This window comes from Colias eurytheme, chromosome 29 (genome assembly GCF_061535395.1).
Source record: "Colias eurytheme isolate Ceu_HAF_F1 chromosome 29, ilColEury1 Martin Lab GWU primary, whole genome shotgun sequence".
NCBI lineage: Eukaryota > Metazoa > Arthropoda > Insecta > Lepidoptera > Pieridae > Colias > Colias eurytheme.
The window spans coordinates 5020883-5035601 of record NC_143008.1 but is presented as its reverse complement, the minus strand read 5'-3'; the positions used below and the strand labels follow the sequence as shown (position 1 = coordinate 5035601).

The following is a 14719-nucleotide window of genomic DNA, read 5'->3' as shown; positions in this document are numbered from 1 at the left end:
TTGTAATACCTAAGAGTATTAACAATTTAAATTTCATTCCTTTCAGAATGTTAAATGAACCTCTTGTATTGTAAAATAAAGTTATATTTTAAATTCTAAAAACAATACAAGTGGGTTATGTAGCAACAACAAAAATTGTTTTTCTTTCATGTAAGAACTAACCATATATCCTCTAAATTTTAAATTATTCTCCTCAGATAATCATAAGCCAATATTAATGAACTAAGTCTTAGAACCTAAGAACTGATTTATTATTTCTCTGTATCTTTGAAACAAATCAAAGTTCAAATAATAAGATAAAAATAACATTTTAAAAATTATAACTCAAAGGAAGATCAATGTCATCAAGGATAAACAATGGAGCCTCTAAGGCTAAATACTACAGTAAATAACATCTGTATATAAAATAACTATAATACCAATGTTAACACAACTGTACCTTAAGCTTTAAGCATGTTTGTTACACATTGATCATTACTTGGATCTTAAAACAATTACAATTAATTAAATAATTAATTGAACAGTTTAAGGTTACCTTAAAGTAAACCAGACTCACTGGCACTGGCCAAATTGACCGATTGACAGTAAAACTTTATAAAGGACTGTATGGTCCTTCCATTGCCTCAACAGGTTGGTGCCCTTACCACCTTCTTGAAGCCACTGGTGGACAGGGTCTTTAAGATCTGGAAGGACCTTATCTAGCCAGACATAAAGGTTTGTGTTGCAAGCTTAAAGGGTCCGCCCCTCTATAGATAAGAATCAATTATCTACTTTTAAGACTGAAAATCAGTCCTTTGTTACTTGAACCAACCTTTCCACATGGGTCACTGGGCATATTTATGTGTCTGGTTGTCCTCACAACCGACCCCTGATGGATAATATGTTGTTGTATCCATTTTATATCCAAATTCAGGTCAGGTTATAATCTTAATTTGCTGCGATAAAAAACTCTATTTTGAGATCTTCAGAAGTCATGTTCATGTCATGAGCTTCTCGGCCTGACCCCAGTAATAGCATAAGAGCTCCTGAGAGAATAGGGTCAGCTTGCTTATGATAGACCTAGGCTAATTAAAATTAATTAATTTAATTTAATTAGCTAAATAGAATCTCTGTGTACTAGATTACATGCATTCTTCTTTTTTTTTTTTTTTGCATTATGAAAGTCACCTCCTGCTTGGAGGATCATATGTTGGCACTGTGGATGGGCACCACTACCTAACTGCTCTTTCTCCTTTGCTCTACAATGGGCTTTTTTCTCCCCCCCCCCCTTTTCTGACTGAGCAGTTGGGGGTAAGGCCATTCACCAATGGTCTGAGTGCTCCTGACTTCCGGGTCAATAAGCATATATAACCATAATAGTCAATAACCATAAGCCATCTTTAGGCGCTTGACATCGAGTTGCGGAGAAATGCCCGTATATTATTATTATTTATTATATTAACCATAAGCCACCCTTGGGTGCTATGTATCTGCCCGGGTCCCGGGGTGCGAGGTGCGCTAGTACACTTGGAGGATTATCCTTGGAAGGAAATATTCAGCCTAGGCGTCAGCTCCATCAACGACTGCAGATGTCGCATAATTCGAAGCAGGCTTTGGCAAATATGCCCTGGCACTAAAGCACCTCTTTGGATAGCGGAATGGACCATATCAGGAGCCTCCGAAATATATTTCCTGTTGTACAAGGTAGGAGAAGCCACTCCGGTACAGGTAGATTTCTTGAGAGGCAATCTAAATCAAAAGCCATTTGGGCGTCCTGGAAGCGTGCCAAGAGTTATTCTCAACTTCTCATCTAGGTACAGTTACTCAGTTGTGAGGGCTAAGAGAGTTAGCCACCTTTGTATGTGGGCGACCAAAGTCTGATTGGTTGCTTGGGCTACAGGATGTGCGCCCCTTTCAATCTACTCAGAAGCATTTTTATTGCATACCTATGGTACACTACATATAAGTCAGAAATTCTAAGGCCAAGTCCCCTGCTTCCCTCTCCATTTCTCTGACAGGTAAGTACTGTTCAGATGTCCTACTCAGCCCGCATCCGCGGTATCTGTAGTTAGGAAATGACAAACTTGTTCTTTTACAAAGACTATGACATTTCTGTGTATGTTGTCTTTTCCACAGCTCGTAAGTCTTGTGTAGCATGTAGAGGGGAAGCCTTTCTCTCTTGGTCTGCTGTGCGCGAAACTCTAGAGAAATACCTGGAGGCGACAACTGTACAGTCCTCTCAGTGTTAGATGTCTAGAACTGTCTGCAACTCTTATTTAGTGCAAGACATGGTCCTCTTAATGACTACCACAGTATGCTCTATCTTTGAAGCTTTTGGGACTAGCAATAACACAGACATTTCTATACTATCACACATGAGGCACAAGTATCCAGGTTTACAATGTACATTTTGTACATGTGCCAAACCTGCTTTCCCAAAATCTCTATGGTCTCCGGGACCTGTAAAGTTAATTGGAACAATCCTTGTAGACAAAAGATAATTGTCTAACTAGAAGGCTGTGGCTCATTCTGTGGCTTTACTAAAATCTCCATGGTCTCCGAGACCTGTGAAGTTAAATTATTAGAATAATCCTCATAGTCTAACTAAATCAGAGGGCTGTGGCCCTTCTTGTGATTGGAGTGCCAATCAAGCTTTACCAATATCTCCATGGTCTTCGCGACCTGTGAAGTTGAATTGGAATAGTTCTGCACATCAGGCTTTACCAAAACCTCCATGGTCTCCGCGACCTGTGAAGTTAAATTGGATTAGTCATGGTAGACCCAAAAGATAATTGTCCAACTAAACCAGAAGGCAATGGACTTTCTGTGGCTGTAGTGCCAATCAAGCTTTTCCAAAATCCTCACAGTCTACAAGACCTGTGAAGTTAATTTTGTAACGGTCTCAATAGACCAAACTTAATAGCTTAAATAAAACAGAAAGAGGGCACCTCTAGCTTGTAGGGTCTCCGCGACCATTTGAAATGGCTGCAATATGCAGGCAGAAAATAGGCCAATGATGCCTGATTGTACAAGCCAATCCTGGCCTTGGAAGAATCTCATTACTGTTACCAATGATGTCTAATTTTACAAGCCAATCCTGGCTTTGTAAAAATTTAATTACCGTTATAACCTGTGATATGTATCAAAATTACCTGGTTAATACCTAGGTGTTTAGGTGTCTCAGCTTGAATATCAACCTGGCGGAGCCATCAGCTCTTATTGCCAGAAGCATATCTGAATGTAAGTATGGCATATATTTTTCTGTGTCTTTCTGGACACTCAGTTCTTTCAGCATAACCATACTAAGCTAATCATGGCTAAGGACGCCTTGTACATATTTTCAGTACATATTTTTGTAGAAGATACAAATAAAAAATACAAAGATTTTGGTTACTTTACTGTTGATATTATAAAAATTTTATCACGCCTGAGCGTTAATTTTAAGGCAAGCTCTTTCACTTAAGTAAGAAAGGAACTAGATAAACATCATTATCATCGGTAACATTATAAGCAATAATGATATCATTCAACTGTTCGGGGATATGGTAAATATGGGTCCTTGATGATGATAACGTATATAAACATATCTACATCTCCTAATATGCAATGTCTATTTCTTATGATTTTTCAATACTTATTCAAATAAGTACCCATAGAATCAAAGCTTATTCTGGTATCAATTGACTATGAAAACACGCTCTTTATGTTAAGAATTATTTACCATAAACTAGGTAATCTCAACTTGTAGTAATCAGTACCTCATACTGAAAATTGTGTGAGACCATTGTTCACATTATACATTCTATATCATATCTTAAGTAATGTAAAATCTATATGTGACATGTTTGATACATGATAGATATGTAAATTGTATTATAATAGTTAATTAACAATTTCTTCTCTTTAGAATATTGTGATAGACAGGTTTTGTACCTATCTAAAATATAAGTACCTCTTAATTGTTTTGAACTAATTGTGTAGTAGTGGGCACTAAGTAGTAGGTACTCACTTTTGTTGAGGTAATTACAATTGAATGGTCAAAGTGATTGAGATACCTCACTACCTGCTGCTGGGGCTCGTTAGTCATAGGGGATCACGGTCGATTCCATAAACCTAAGTACCTTCTACCTAGGTAGCCTAACGATATCTCACAATTCTGGTTAAAAGCAATACTTGACACAGTAACCAATGTGCCTGTGTATGATAAATAAACCCGATGATAATATAGCGATCTCACTATAGGCATGCATTGTGTTTTATTATTAATTACCTACATCTAAATATTGATGTATTTGTGTCAAATACTGTGAAAATATGTATGCCACGTGTTGCATGGAATCCTATGCACGAGTCCGGACATGTTATGACAAGTCTGATTGTACTTACTGAATTTCTCGTCTCCCGGTCTCTTGGGCAGTGACGAACCATTGCTTCTCTCGTCCTCCGAGGACGAAAAAGAGTTCCCGCCACTATTATACATACCAAAGCATCGGTTTTCGAATTTTCTTCCGACAACGTGGTCTTTTGTGTTTCATATTGGAACTAATTCCGTTCCTAAACCAATTACTACTAAAATTTAACGCTTTATGTGTTTTATTCAGGTAAAAGTAACTTAATCTGATCACTTTTACTAGAGATAAATACTAATTATATTCTGCGCGATGTTATTGCGCACGAATTCATAAACGCTATGCCGGCAGAGGCAGATGACAGCGCTTCAAAGGTGATGTCAAATTGGCGATGACAGATGACATACTAGGGACGCGCTCTTGCTAGTGAGGTGAAAGATCCACCGATATTAGGTAAGGTGACCCTTTTTCATAGAGATATATAGGATTCATAGACAGCTTTCTTCACCAACGCTGTGTGTTTTAGAAAGACACATAATATACAATTATTTCAACATGGTAGCAGTCCGTGGTTGATAAATTATGAAAAAATATCAACATCACGAGAAGATTATGAAGATACGTAAAAGTACAAGTTACTTGTGTAAATTGAATATAAAAGGAAAGGTTGAAAATTGATCAAGATTATTAGAAATATTGAAACAATGGCTAAGCAAGCCCGGATTGAAGATATTACGATACCTATTTTTGATGGTGCAAATTATTCAAGTTGGAAATTGAGGTTAATGACCTTGTTGGAGTATAAGGAATGTCACGAGCCCGCCACGACACGTGTTCCGGTAAAAGATGAAAATGTTATGAAGAAAAAAGATTTAAAAGCAAGGACTATTATAATGAGCACAATTTCAGATCGTCAACTAGAATATATTAGTGAATGTAAAACAGCTTACGAAATTATTAGAAAATTTGACAGGATGTACCTAACCCAGTCTACTGCAATGCAAATATTATCCAGAGCAAACATAGAAGAAGTAAAGTTGAATAATTATAATACAGTAGAAGATTTTTTTGTCGCTTTTGAAAAAACAATCAACACTTTTAAAGAAGCCGGAGGAAAGATTGATGAAACAGAAAAGTTGAGATATCTTCTCAAAGCGCTCCCACCAAGTTATAGTTATATTGGAGATTTCCTTGATGTAATACCAGAAGAACAAAGGACTGTTGATTATGTGAGGACTAAAATTAAAGAGAAAAATATTACTTCATGCAATTCAGAAGGTAGAAATAATGTGAGTACATTTAATATTAAAACAAAACTTCAATGTTTTATTTGTGGAAAGACTGGCCATTTCAAGAAGGACTGTTGGCAGAGAAAGAATATAAATCAACAACATAAGGAACCAGGCAGATATCAAACGCATTACAATCATCGAGGACATTTTAGAGCAACCTACAGAGGTCAAAGCCGAGGCAGAGGTCGAGGTCATGCCAGAGATGACACTTCAAACAATTTTTCACCGCAGTCATGGACAACTCAAGTATTAAACCCGGAAGTAAAACAGGTATATTTTGATAACAATAAGAATAAAGAATGTATGTATAATAATGAAATAAATTTTCTTTTAGATAGTGGATGTACGGATCACATAGTAAATAACGATACATATTTCTATAAATGTGAAGATTTAAAAATTCCAGTCAATGTAAAATTACCAGACGGCAAAATATTAAGTGCGACCAAGGTAGGCGATATTCAAATTTGTTTTGAAAACTTTTATAGTAAACAATATGTAGATTTAAAGAATGTTTATTTTGTAAAAGGTATTAATCAAAATTTGTTGAGTTTTGCTAAAATAACTAAGTCTTCCACAATAGTAGCTAAAGGTGACAATGCAAAAATATATAATCAGTCTCGTGAATTAATAACTGTTGCTCATAAAATTAACAATTTATATTATATGAAAGGTTTTGCATTTAACAACTTGAAAAATGATGTGTATACTCATTCTGTAAAATTGACTTATAAAGAGAAATGGCATAGGGCACTTGGACATGTAAATTTTCAATATTTAAATAAACTAGTTAATGATAAATTAGTTGATGGTTTGCCGGATAGGATTGAAAGTGTAGACATGAAATGTTCAAATTGTATACAAAGTAAAATGGCTAATGTTCCTTTTGAAAATAATAGAACTAAAACTAAAGAGATTTTAGAATTGATTCATACTGATTTAAACGGTCCACATAATACAACTGGTTATGGTGGAGAAAAATATTTCTTGACATTTATTGATGATTATAGCAAGTGTACTAGAATATTTTGTATTAAAAGTAAAGCTGAAACTGCTAATTGTTTTATAGAATTTGTAAACTTAGTAGAAAATAAATTTAACAAAAGAATTAAGAAATTACAGTGTGATAATGGGAAAGAATATTTAAATAAGGATATTATTAATTTTATTAAACAGAAAGGTATAGAGTTATTACCATGTCCACCATATGTTCACGAATTGAACGGAGTAGCTGAAAGATATAATAGATCCGCTATGGATATAGGTAGGTGTTTATTGAGGGAAGCTAATATTCACAGAAGATATTGGCCGGAAGTTATTAAAACGGCAGCTTATTTAAAAAATCGAACTATCGCTAATACTTTAGAAAATAAAACTCCTTATGAGATATTTTTTGGAATAAAACCAGATGTAGAACATTTAAAAATTTATGGAAGTAGAGTTTTTGTAAGAGTTCCTGAAGTTTTAAGAAAAAGTAAATGGGATGATAAAGCTAAATTAGGAATATTAGTGGGGTATAATGAAAATAGCTACAGAGTTCTTTTGAATAATAGGATAGTTAATGCTAGGCATGTTCAGGTAGTCGAAGAAAATACTAAATTAATTTGCTTAGAAAAACAACATGATCAAATAGTTAAAGATAATGATTTAGAATCTGATACAACATTGAATGTTTCAAATAAATTATGTAATACTGAATATGAAAATGATACAAACATAGATGAGAATTATAAAAATACTATGGAACACCTTGTAAACAATAATAATCTTGATGACGATGAGAATAACGAATGTGTAGAAGTAGGAAAACTTAAAAGAAAGCGAATTCCAGTTTCTAGATATGGTAATCCAGTTTCACACTTTATATATGTAAATTATACTGATGCAAATGTACCAAATACTTATGAGGAAGCAATGAGCTCAATTGATCATGAACTATGGCAAAGAGCAATGGACTCTGAAATAAATAGCTTAAATAAAAACAATACTTGGCAAATTGTTGATAGGCCCAAAGACAAAAAAGTTATTGATGTTAAGTGGATTTTTAAAAAGAAAAGTAATAATGTTTACAAAGCAAGATTAGTTGTAAGAGGATTTCAGCAAAATGATTATATTGAAAATGTTTATTCACCAGTAGGAAGAATGCAAACATTAAAAATTTTATTGTCATACAGTTGTAAAAATAGTTTATTTATTGAACAGATGGATGTTGAGACTGCATTTTTAAATGGTTGTGTTAAGTCAGAAGTATATATAAATCAACCGAAAGGTTTTGTAATAGGAGACAATAAAGTTTGTAAATTGCAAAAAGCTCTCTACGGTCTCAAAGAAAGTCCTAGAGTATGGTATGATTGTTTTGATAGGTTTATAAAAGGATTAGATTTTGTAAGAAGTAACTATGATTATTGTTTATATGTAAACAGAGCGAGCAAAGATCCAATATATATATTACTGTTTGTTGATGATCTTTTAATTTGTTGTAAAAGTAAAAATAAAATTGAAGAAGTAAAAATTAGCTTGATGAAAAGGTTTGCAATGAAAGATTTGGGTAAAATTAAAAGTTATATTGGTATAGATATAGATTATAGTAATGATAGAAATATATTGTCTTTAAATCAAACAAAATATATTGAATCTTTGGCTGCAAAATATAATTTAGAAAATTCTAAGTTATATGATACTCCAATGGAAACTAATTTAAGATTAGAACAAGCTAAGGAAATTGATGAAGGTATTCACTACAGAAATTTAATAGGTGAACTATTGTATATTAGTAACGGCACTAGGCCAGATGTAGCGTATAGTATTAATTATTTGAGTAGGTTTCAGAATTGTTACAGTCAAACACACTATAAATATGCAATAAGAGTATTAAAATATTTGTTTAAGACTAAGGATTTAAAGCTAACATACTATGGAAATGTAGACACTGAAATATTAGATTGTATGGTAGATTCTGACTATGCTGGAGATAATGTAGATCGGAAATCAACGTCAGGTTTTGTTATTAGATTGTTTGGAAACTTAATTTTTTGGAAAACACATAAACAAAATGTGGTTACGAAATGTTCAACTTTTGCAGAGTATATTGCTATGTCAGAGGCAGTGTCAGAAGTACTTTTTATTAGAAACTTGTTAAGTGATTCATTTGATTTAGAATTTTGTAAACCGGTAAAATTGTATGAAGATAATTCAGGTGCGATTGCAATAGCTAAATATGGTAATTTTACAAAAAATTCAAAACACATTGAAGTGCAGTATCATTATATAAATGAGAATTATGAAAGAGGAATTATTGATATTGTTAAAATTGATTCAAAATGTAACTTAGCAGACATGTTAACTAAAAGTCTAGATAAGACAAAATTTTTGAAAAACAGATTAGAATTAAGATTAATTTAGTACAGTTTACATCTAAGTTCAAGTTATAATATTGTATAAGTAAAAGTTCAAGTTCAAGTTATAATAGTGTATAAGTAAAAGTTAATTAGATTATAAATTGGGTGGAGGTATTATATTGTGTTTTTAAGCATTGTAAGTAAAGGTAATATTGTTAAAGAAAATAAAGATTATAAATTTGAGGAGGCGTGTTGGAAAAGGCAAATATTATAATCTGTATTTTGGTTATTGTATAGTCTGTATGGTATCACTGTAAACGGCAATTGTCTTTGCCTTCCTCTCTGTCTCTGTGGTTCGTGGTGCGCACACGGCACAATGTAGTTTGTAATAAAGTAAAAATAATAAAGATAATTTATAAAGATCCACAAATTGTGTTTAATATACAATTATTTCAACAGTACTGAAGTAGTATTAGTTTTGTAATCTATGTATATTTTGTAAAAGGATCGAAATATCTAGTATAAGGGAATAGTATTGTATATAATGTAATGTAAAATGACAAAATATAATCTCAAAAAGACACTTATATAAGTAGAATATTTAAACATTAAAACATATACAGTTTACGCACTAATGTTTTTTTTATTACTAGCTGCGTGATGCGTCCCGCGGTTTCTCCCACATGAATTTTTCCTTTCATCTTCATCTTTTTCTTACATCGCCTATGTGTTAATGAAAGTCCCATCAAAATCGGTCTAGCAGTTCCAGCCGGAACAAAAATCTAAGCCGAATCGGTCGATCCGTTCTCGAGTTTTACGCGCATAGCAACAAATTTGGCTATTCGTAAATTATATAGAATATTAATATATTTTAAGAGATATTGTTAGTCTTATTTCCGGCCATTATCTAAAATACAAACTTTATCAGGCACTGGCAGTTAGATTTTTATGCCTGAAAGATAGCTCTAACGTGTTCAAACTCATAAAAATTTATGAACTTTGTACTTCGCTTGCCAAAGATAGATTAGGAAAAAATAAGTCACTCTGAAGTCTGAATTTATACATATGTGTACGTAAGATAACTAGGTACCTAAATTTTTACACGATTGGCTTCAAAATCGGTCCATATATTAGGCATATTAATAAAAATGAATAAGCGCATATCTCAATAAAGACTGGATCAATTCGTCTATATACATAATTTATTCTTTTGTATGTTCCTTATGGTCTACGGATGGTTTAAGTACCCGTGCGATATCCATTAATCTTTCTTCTAGTCTTCTAATGTAATTATGAAAGGATAAGAAGCGCTTATTTTTATAGCTAACTAGCGGTCCGCCCCGGCTTCGCCCGTGGTACATGTTTACGTTTTCTCTACATAAGAACCATCCTCGTACTTCAAGGAATATAATAAAAAAATAATTATCGAAATCGGTTCAGCCGTTCTCGAGTTATGCGCTTACCAACACATTTTGCGATTCATTTTTATATATAAGACTAGCGGTCCGCCCCGGCTTCGCCCGTGGTACATGTTTACGTTTTCTCTACATAAGAACCATCCTCGTACTTCAAGGAATATAATAAAAAAATAATTATCGAAATCGGTTCAGCCGTTCTCGAGTTATGCGCTTACCAACACATTTTGCGATTCATTTTTATATATAAGATTTAGATTTTGGAATTTGGAAGATTACTCACCACTGTAGGCAGTATAGGCACCCAAATATTAAAACCAAAAGCAATAGCCAATAGGAAACTTATAACAGATAATATATATAGGTACTATATTATATCTAGACTAGCTGTGCCCTGTGGCTATAACCGCAGTGCTCCGCTCCTGTAAGTCTTAGCGTGATGATATATAGCTAACCTTACTATATAGATAGGTAACCTTCCTCGATAAATGGGCTATCTAACACCGAAAGAATTTTTCAAATCGGACCAGTAGTTCCTGAGATTAGCGCGTTCAAACAAACAAACTCTCCATCTTTATATATTAAAGTTATATATTATATATTATATTTTAAAACATTTTATCCAATTGTTTGAGTTTTTTATAACACCCTTCTGAATATGTGTGTTATATTTTGTTCCCCGACGAATACAATATGGAGGTCTTCAAGAGAACAGTGAACGGATACCTTCTAGGGAAGAGTGTTCCATCTTAGGCCACATCTCAGCTTACCATCATGCGAGATCGTGGTCAAGCGCTTCCCTATCATATAAAAAAAGTCTAAAGTTTATCGTATAAAAAAGTCGCTCTTTCCTGTTTGTCCCTATATTTGTTAAGTTTTTAACAATACGAGCGAAGCTGCGTGTGCTAAGCTAGTTTTTTTTTTAAATTATCTGAACTCTAGTGGTGGCCAATATGATATCCGGTAGTCGGTACTCTTAAGATAATATAAGATATGGAAATATCAAAGTATCATGTCCTATCAATTATAGAGATAATAAAATTGACTACGATTATTTTATTTCAACGGTAATGTATCAAAACATTTATTTAGATTTTGACAGGAATATTGAAAAATTAAGAAAAACAAGTTCGCTAGGCTTTAATCATTTATTTATTAATCACTTTATTTATTTCATCGACAGAGATCCATCTAAATTACGTGTGAGTAGCATTGCAGACTGCAGTAGCTCCTGCGGTAGTTGCTGCCGTTTTAAAAGTCTACTACTAGCTGTTCCCCGCGGTTTTACCTGCAGGGCTCCGCTCCTGTTGGTCTTAGCAAGATGATATTATATAGCCTATAGCCTTCCTCGATGAATGGACAATCTAACACAGAAAAAATCGTTCAAATCGGACCAGTTCCTGAGAATAGCACGTTCAAACAAACGAACTCTCAGCTTTATAATATGTATTAAGTATAGATTTGAGACACCTAAATAAATCTGTCCGTTTAAAGTGGGTCAAAATCGAGTCTAAAGGAGTTGGTTACATACATACAGGTGAAGCTAATAAAAGTGCGTTAAAAATCACGAGTATAGACTATAGAGTAGATAATTGTTGGCACTTTGCCAGCATGATGTATTATGGCATACAGGTAAATTAGCTTGGAGAAATTTTTGCGTTTGTAGTAGTGTATGGTCAGCAAATAAAATAAAACAACATTTTATTTTTAGTTTTTATTTTATACAGGGTTACTTGTAAAACACCAGCAACCTCGCAGGACAAGATAGCTAACATCATAAATAACAACATTTGTTCTACGACTTTTGGCATAACGCAATAAATTATTTTTAAATGATTTTTTAAACTTTTATTGTACTCTCCTTACATTTGTAAGTCTATGTTCTATTAATTATCGGATGGACGACGCGACGCCCCCTTCCCCCTCTCGTTCGCTTTTTGTTTACGTAATTTTTGGGAGGCGTAGAGTTTATAATATTCAGACGGAAAATTAAATGAATATTTATTTTTGTATGAAAATAAAATCTAACAAATTATCAAAAGTCGAAATGTTGTTACTTATGATGTTAGCTATCTTGTCCTGCGAGGTTGCCGGTGTTTTACAAGTAACCCTGTATATATAAGGGATTTTAAATTAAACTATATGTGTTTCTCCTCTGAAAAAGATGAGACTTTATTTTAATATTTGCACATTTAACATACATATAACTTTTACATTAACAATGTTACTAAAATGAAAAATTTACTAACCTGAAAAAGAAACGACATTTAAAGTTTAATTCTTTAGTTTGAGAAGTCAAAGGCTTGCCTCGACCATGTTTTAACACTGGAGCCATATTGAATTAACAATATAAAGTTACAACACTTACACACAAATTAAACACTAGTTATGGCCCTGCCTTCATACAAAACTGCTGAATACGCCGTTCGCACGGGAATAGAATGTGGATGCGATTTCCCTTATAGCATCCAAGCTTACGTCTTTATAATTATTAAACTGTATAAATTCATTCTTTAACTCCGGTCTGCATCGTGCAGACATGGGTGTAAAAGTCTCATTTTAGCTATTAAATGTAGTTTTTAAGTACATCTGAGTTTTCATTTGGGGCCTCCGGCTGCGGGACATGTAATTCACTTCAACAAATATTATAACAATAATAACAAATAATAACAACAATCAACAAATACAAAATTTATCAATTAAACTACGTACATAACCTTGAGAATAAGATCGAAAAAACAAGCATTTCTTTCTGGCAGTGCCACAAAATGATTGGTAACAGATGGGGGCTCTCCCCGAAAGTCACAATGTGGCTCTACAAAACTGTCATAAGACCAATGCTAACTTACGGCTCTGTGGTTTGGTGGCCAAAGACACAACAATCGGCGGCTATAAGCAAACTGCAGAGATTTCAAAGACTCGCCTGTCTGGCAATCACTGGCAGCATGAGCACAACACCGACTGCTGCGATTGAGGCAATGCTCGACCTGCCACCCCTACATCTTTTTGTAAGACAAGAAGCTCTAGCGACAGCTGTAAGGTTAAAGACACAAAACCTATGGAGAATGGTGCCTACAGCACACAGTAAGATCTTAACTATGGCAGCTGAGAAGGAGTCCTCACTCCTTGCCATAAGTGATAAGATCCCAAAACAATTCATCTTTGACAAGAAATATAAGATACAGCTACGTGAATACACGTCAGAACACAACAGCGTTGAAGACCTACTAATCTTCACGGACGGGTCTAAGACTGGAAATGGCACGGGTGCTGGGGTCTTCTCTGAGGACCTAAACATTAACATCTCGCACCCCTTGGGACCCCATAATACAGTCTTTCAGGCTGAATGCCTAGGACTTCTACTTGCAGCTTCGGCCATAATTAAAAGAAATGTAACAAACTATTCGATTCGGATCTTATCGGATAGTAAAGCAGCACTCATGGCAATCAAAAGCCATGAATTCACTTCAGGGTTGACCCTTGAGTGTCACTTAGCCCTCACTAAGGTATGTGACCTGGGAAATTCCCTAGTATTACAATGGATAAAAGGACACAGTAGCTCACGTGGAAACGATGCTGCTGATATACTAGCCAGAAGGGCATCTGAAACACCGGTCATGGGACCTTTTCCCATTATACCGCTACCTGCTAGCTGGACCCGGATGATGATTACCCAGCTCACTAGCACTGCTCAGAGAGCGGAATGGTCATGCAGATCTGACTGCAAGCAAGCCAGAGAAGCCCTACCGGACATTGACTCGAGACTTGCACGTCGGCTCCTCAACCTACGTAGAGTGCAACTACGCGTAATAACAGGGACCCTCACAGGGCACGGCCCCTTTAACAAACATCTCTTCAATCTAGGGATCACAGACAGTCCGCTATGCAGAGCATGCATGGAGACCGAGGAAACGGCAGCCCACGTCATCATGGAATGTAAGGGGGTTGCGGAGTACAGGGCAAGACACCTGGGGTCTCCCGGGTCCCTCCCCGAAGCCTTTGGCAGCCCTCACAAGCTGCTTGGCTTCATGGAGGAGCTCGGGTGGTTTCAATTTTAGCTGGTTTCCCCCACCTCCCTCTCTCACGCAAAATAGGCGCTTGACGTCGAGTTGCGGAGAAATGCCCGTATTATTATTACTACGTACATAATAATTATAATTTTTGAATGAAATGTGCTTTATGTTCTAACGCTACCAAACGACTGCACGTGGCACCTGCGGACAGCGTAAACTGGTTTATTCTGGTTTTGTGCGTGTTTCCACTTTCCACTATCAAGTGACGATTTATTTATTTGTTTTGTTTCGTAATTATTATGGTCAAATATTAATTATGAAACAAATTATTAT

The 14719-nt window shown here is 34.8% G+C and overlaps 1 protein-coding gene across 1 annotated transcript; it reads left to right on the top strand.

Annotated features, from left to right (window-relative positions):
• The first annotated feature begins 13141 nt into the window (after positions 1-13141).
• On the top strand, positions 13142-14431 carry LOC149896243 (uncharacterized). The gene has a single exon (XM_090118414.1). It carries the CDS (start codon positions 13142-13144, stop codon positions 14429-14431), a length of 1290 nt encoding a protein of 429 aa, XP_089974540.1.
• The last annotated feature ends 288 nt before the right edge of the window (positions 14432-14719 follow it).

Coding starts and splice junctions, on each gene's coding strand:
- LOC149896243 (XM_090118414.1), top strand. CDS start 13,142: ATGATTGGTAACAGATGGGGGCTCTCCCCGAAAGTCACAATGTGGCTC.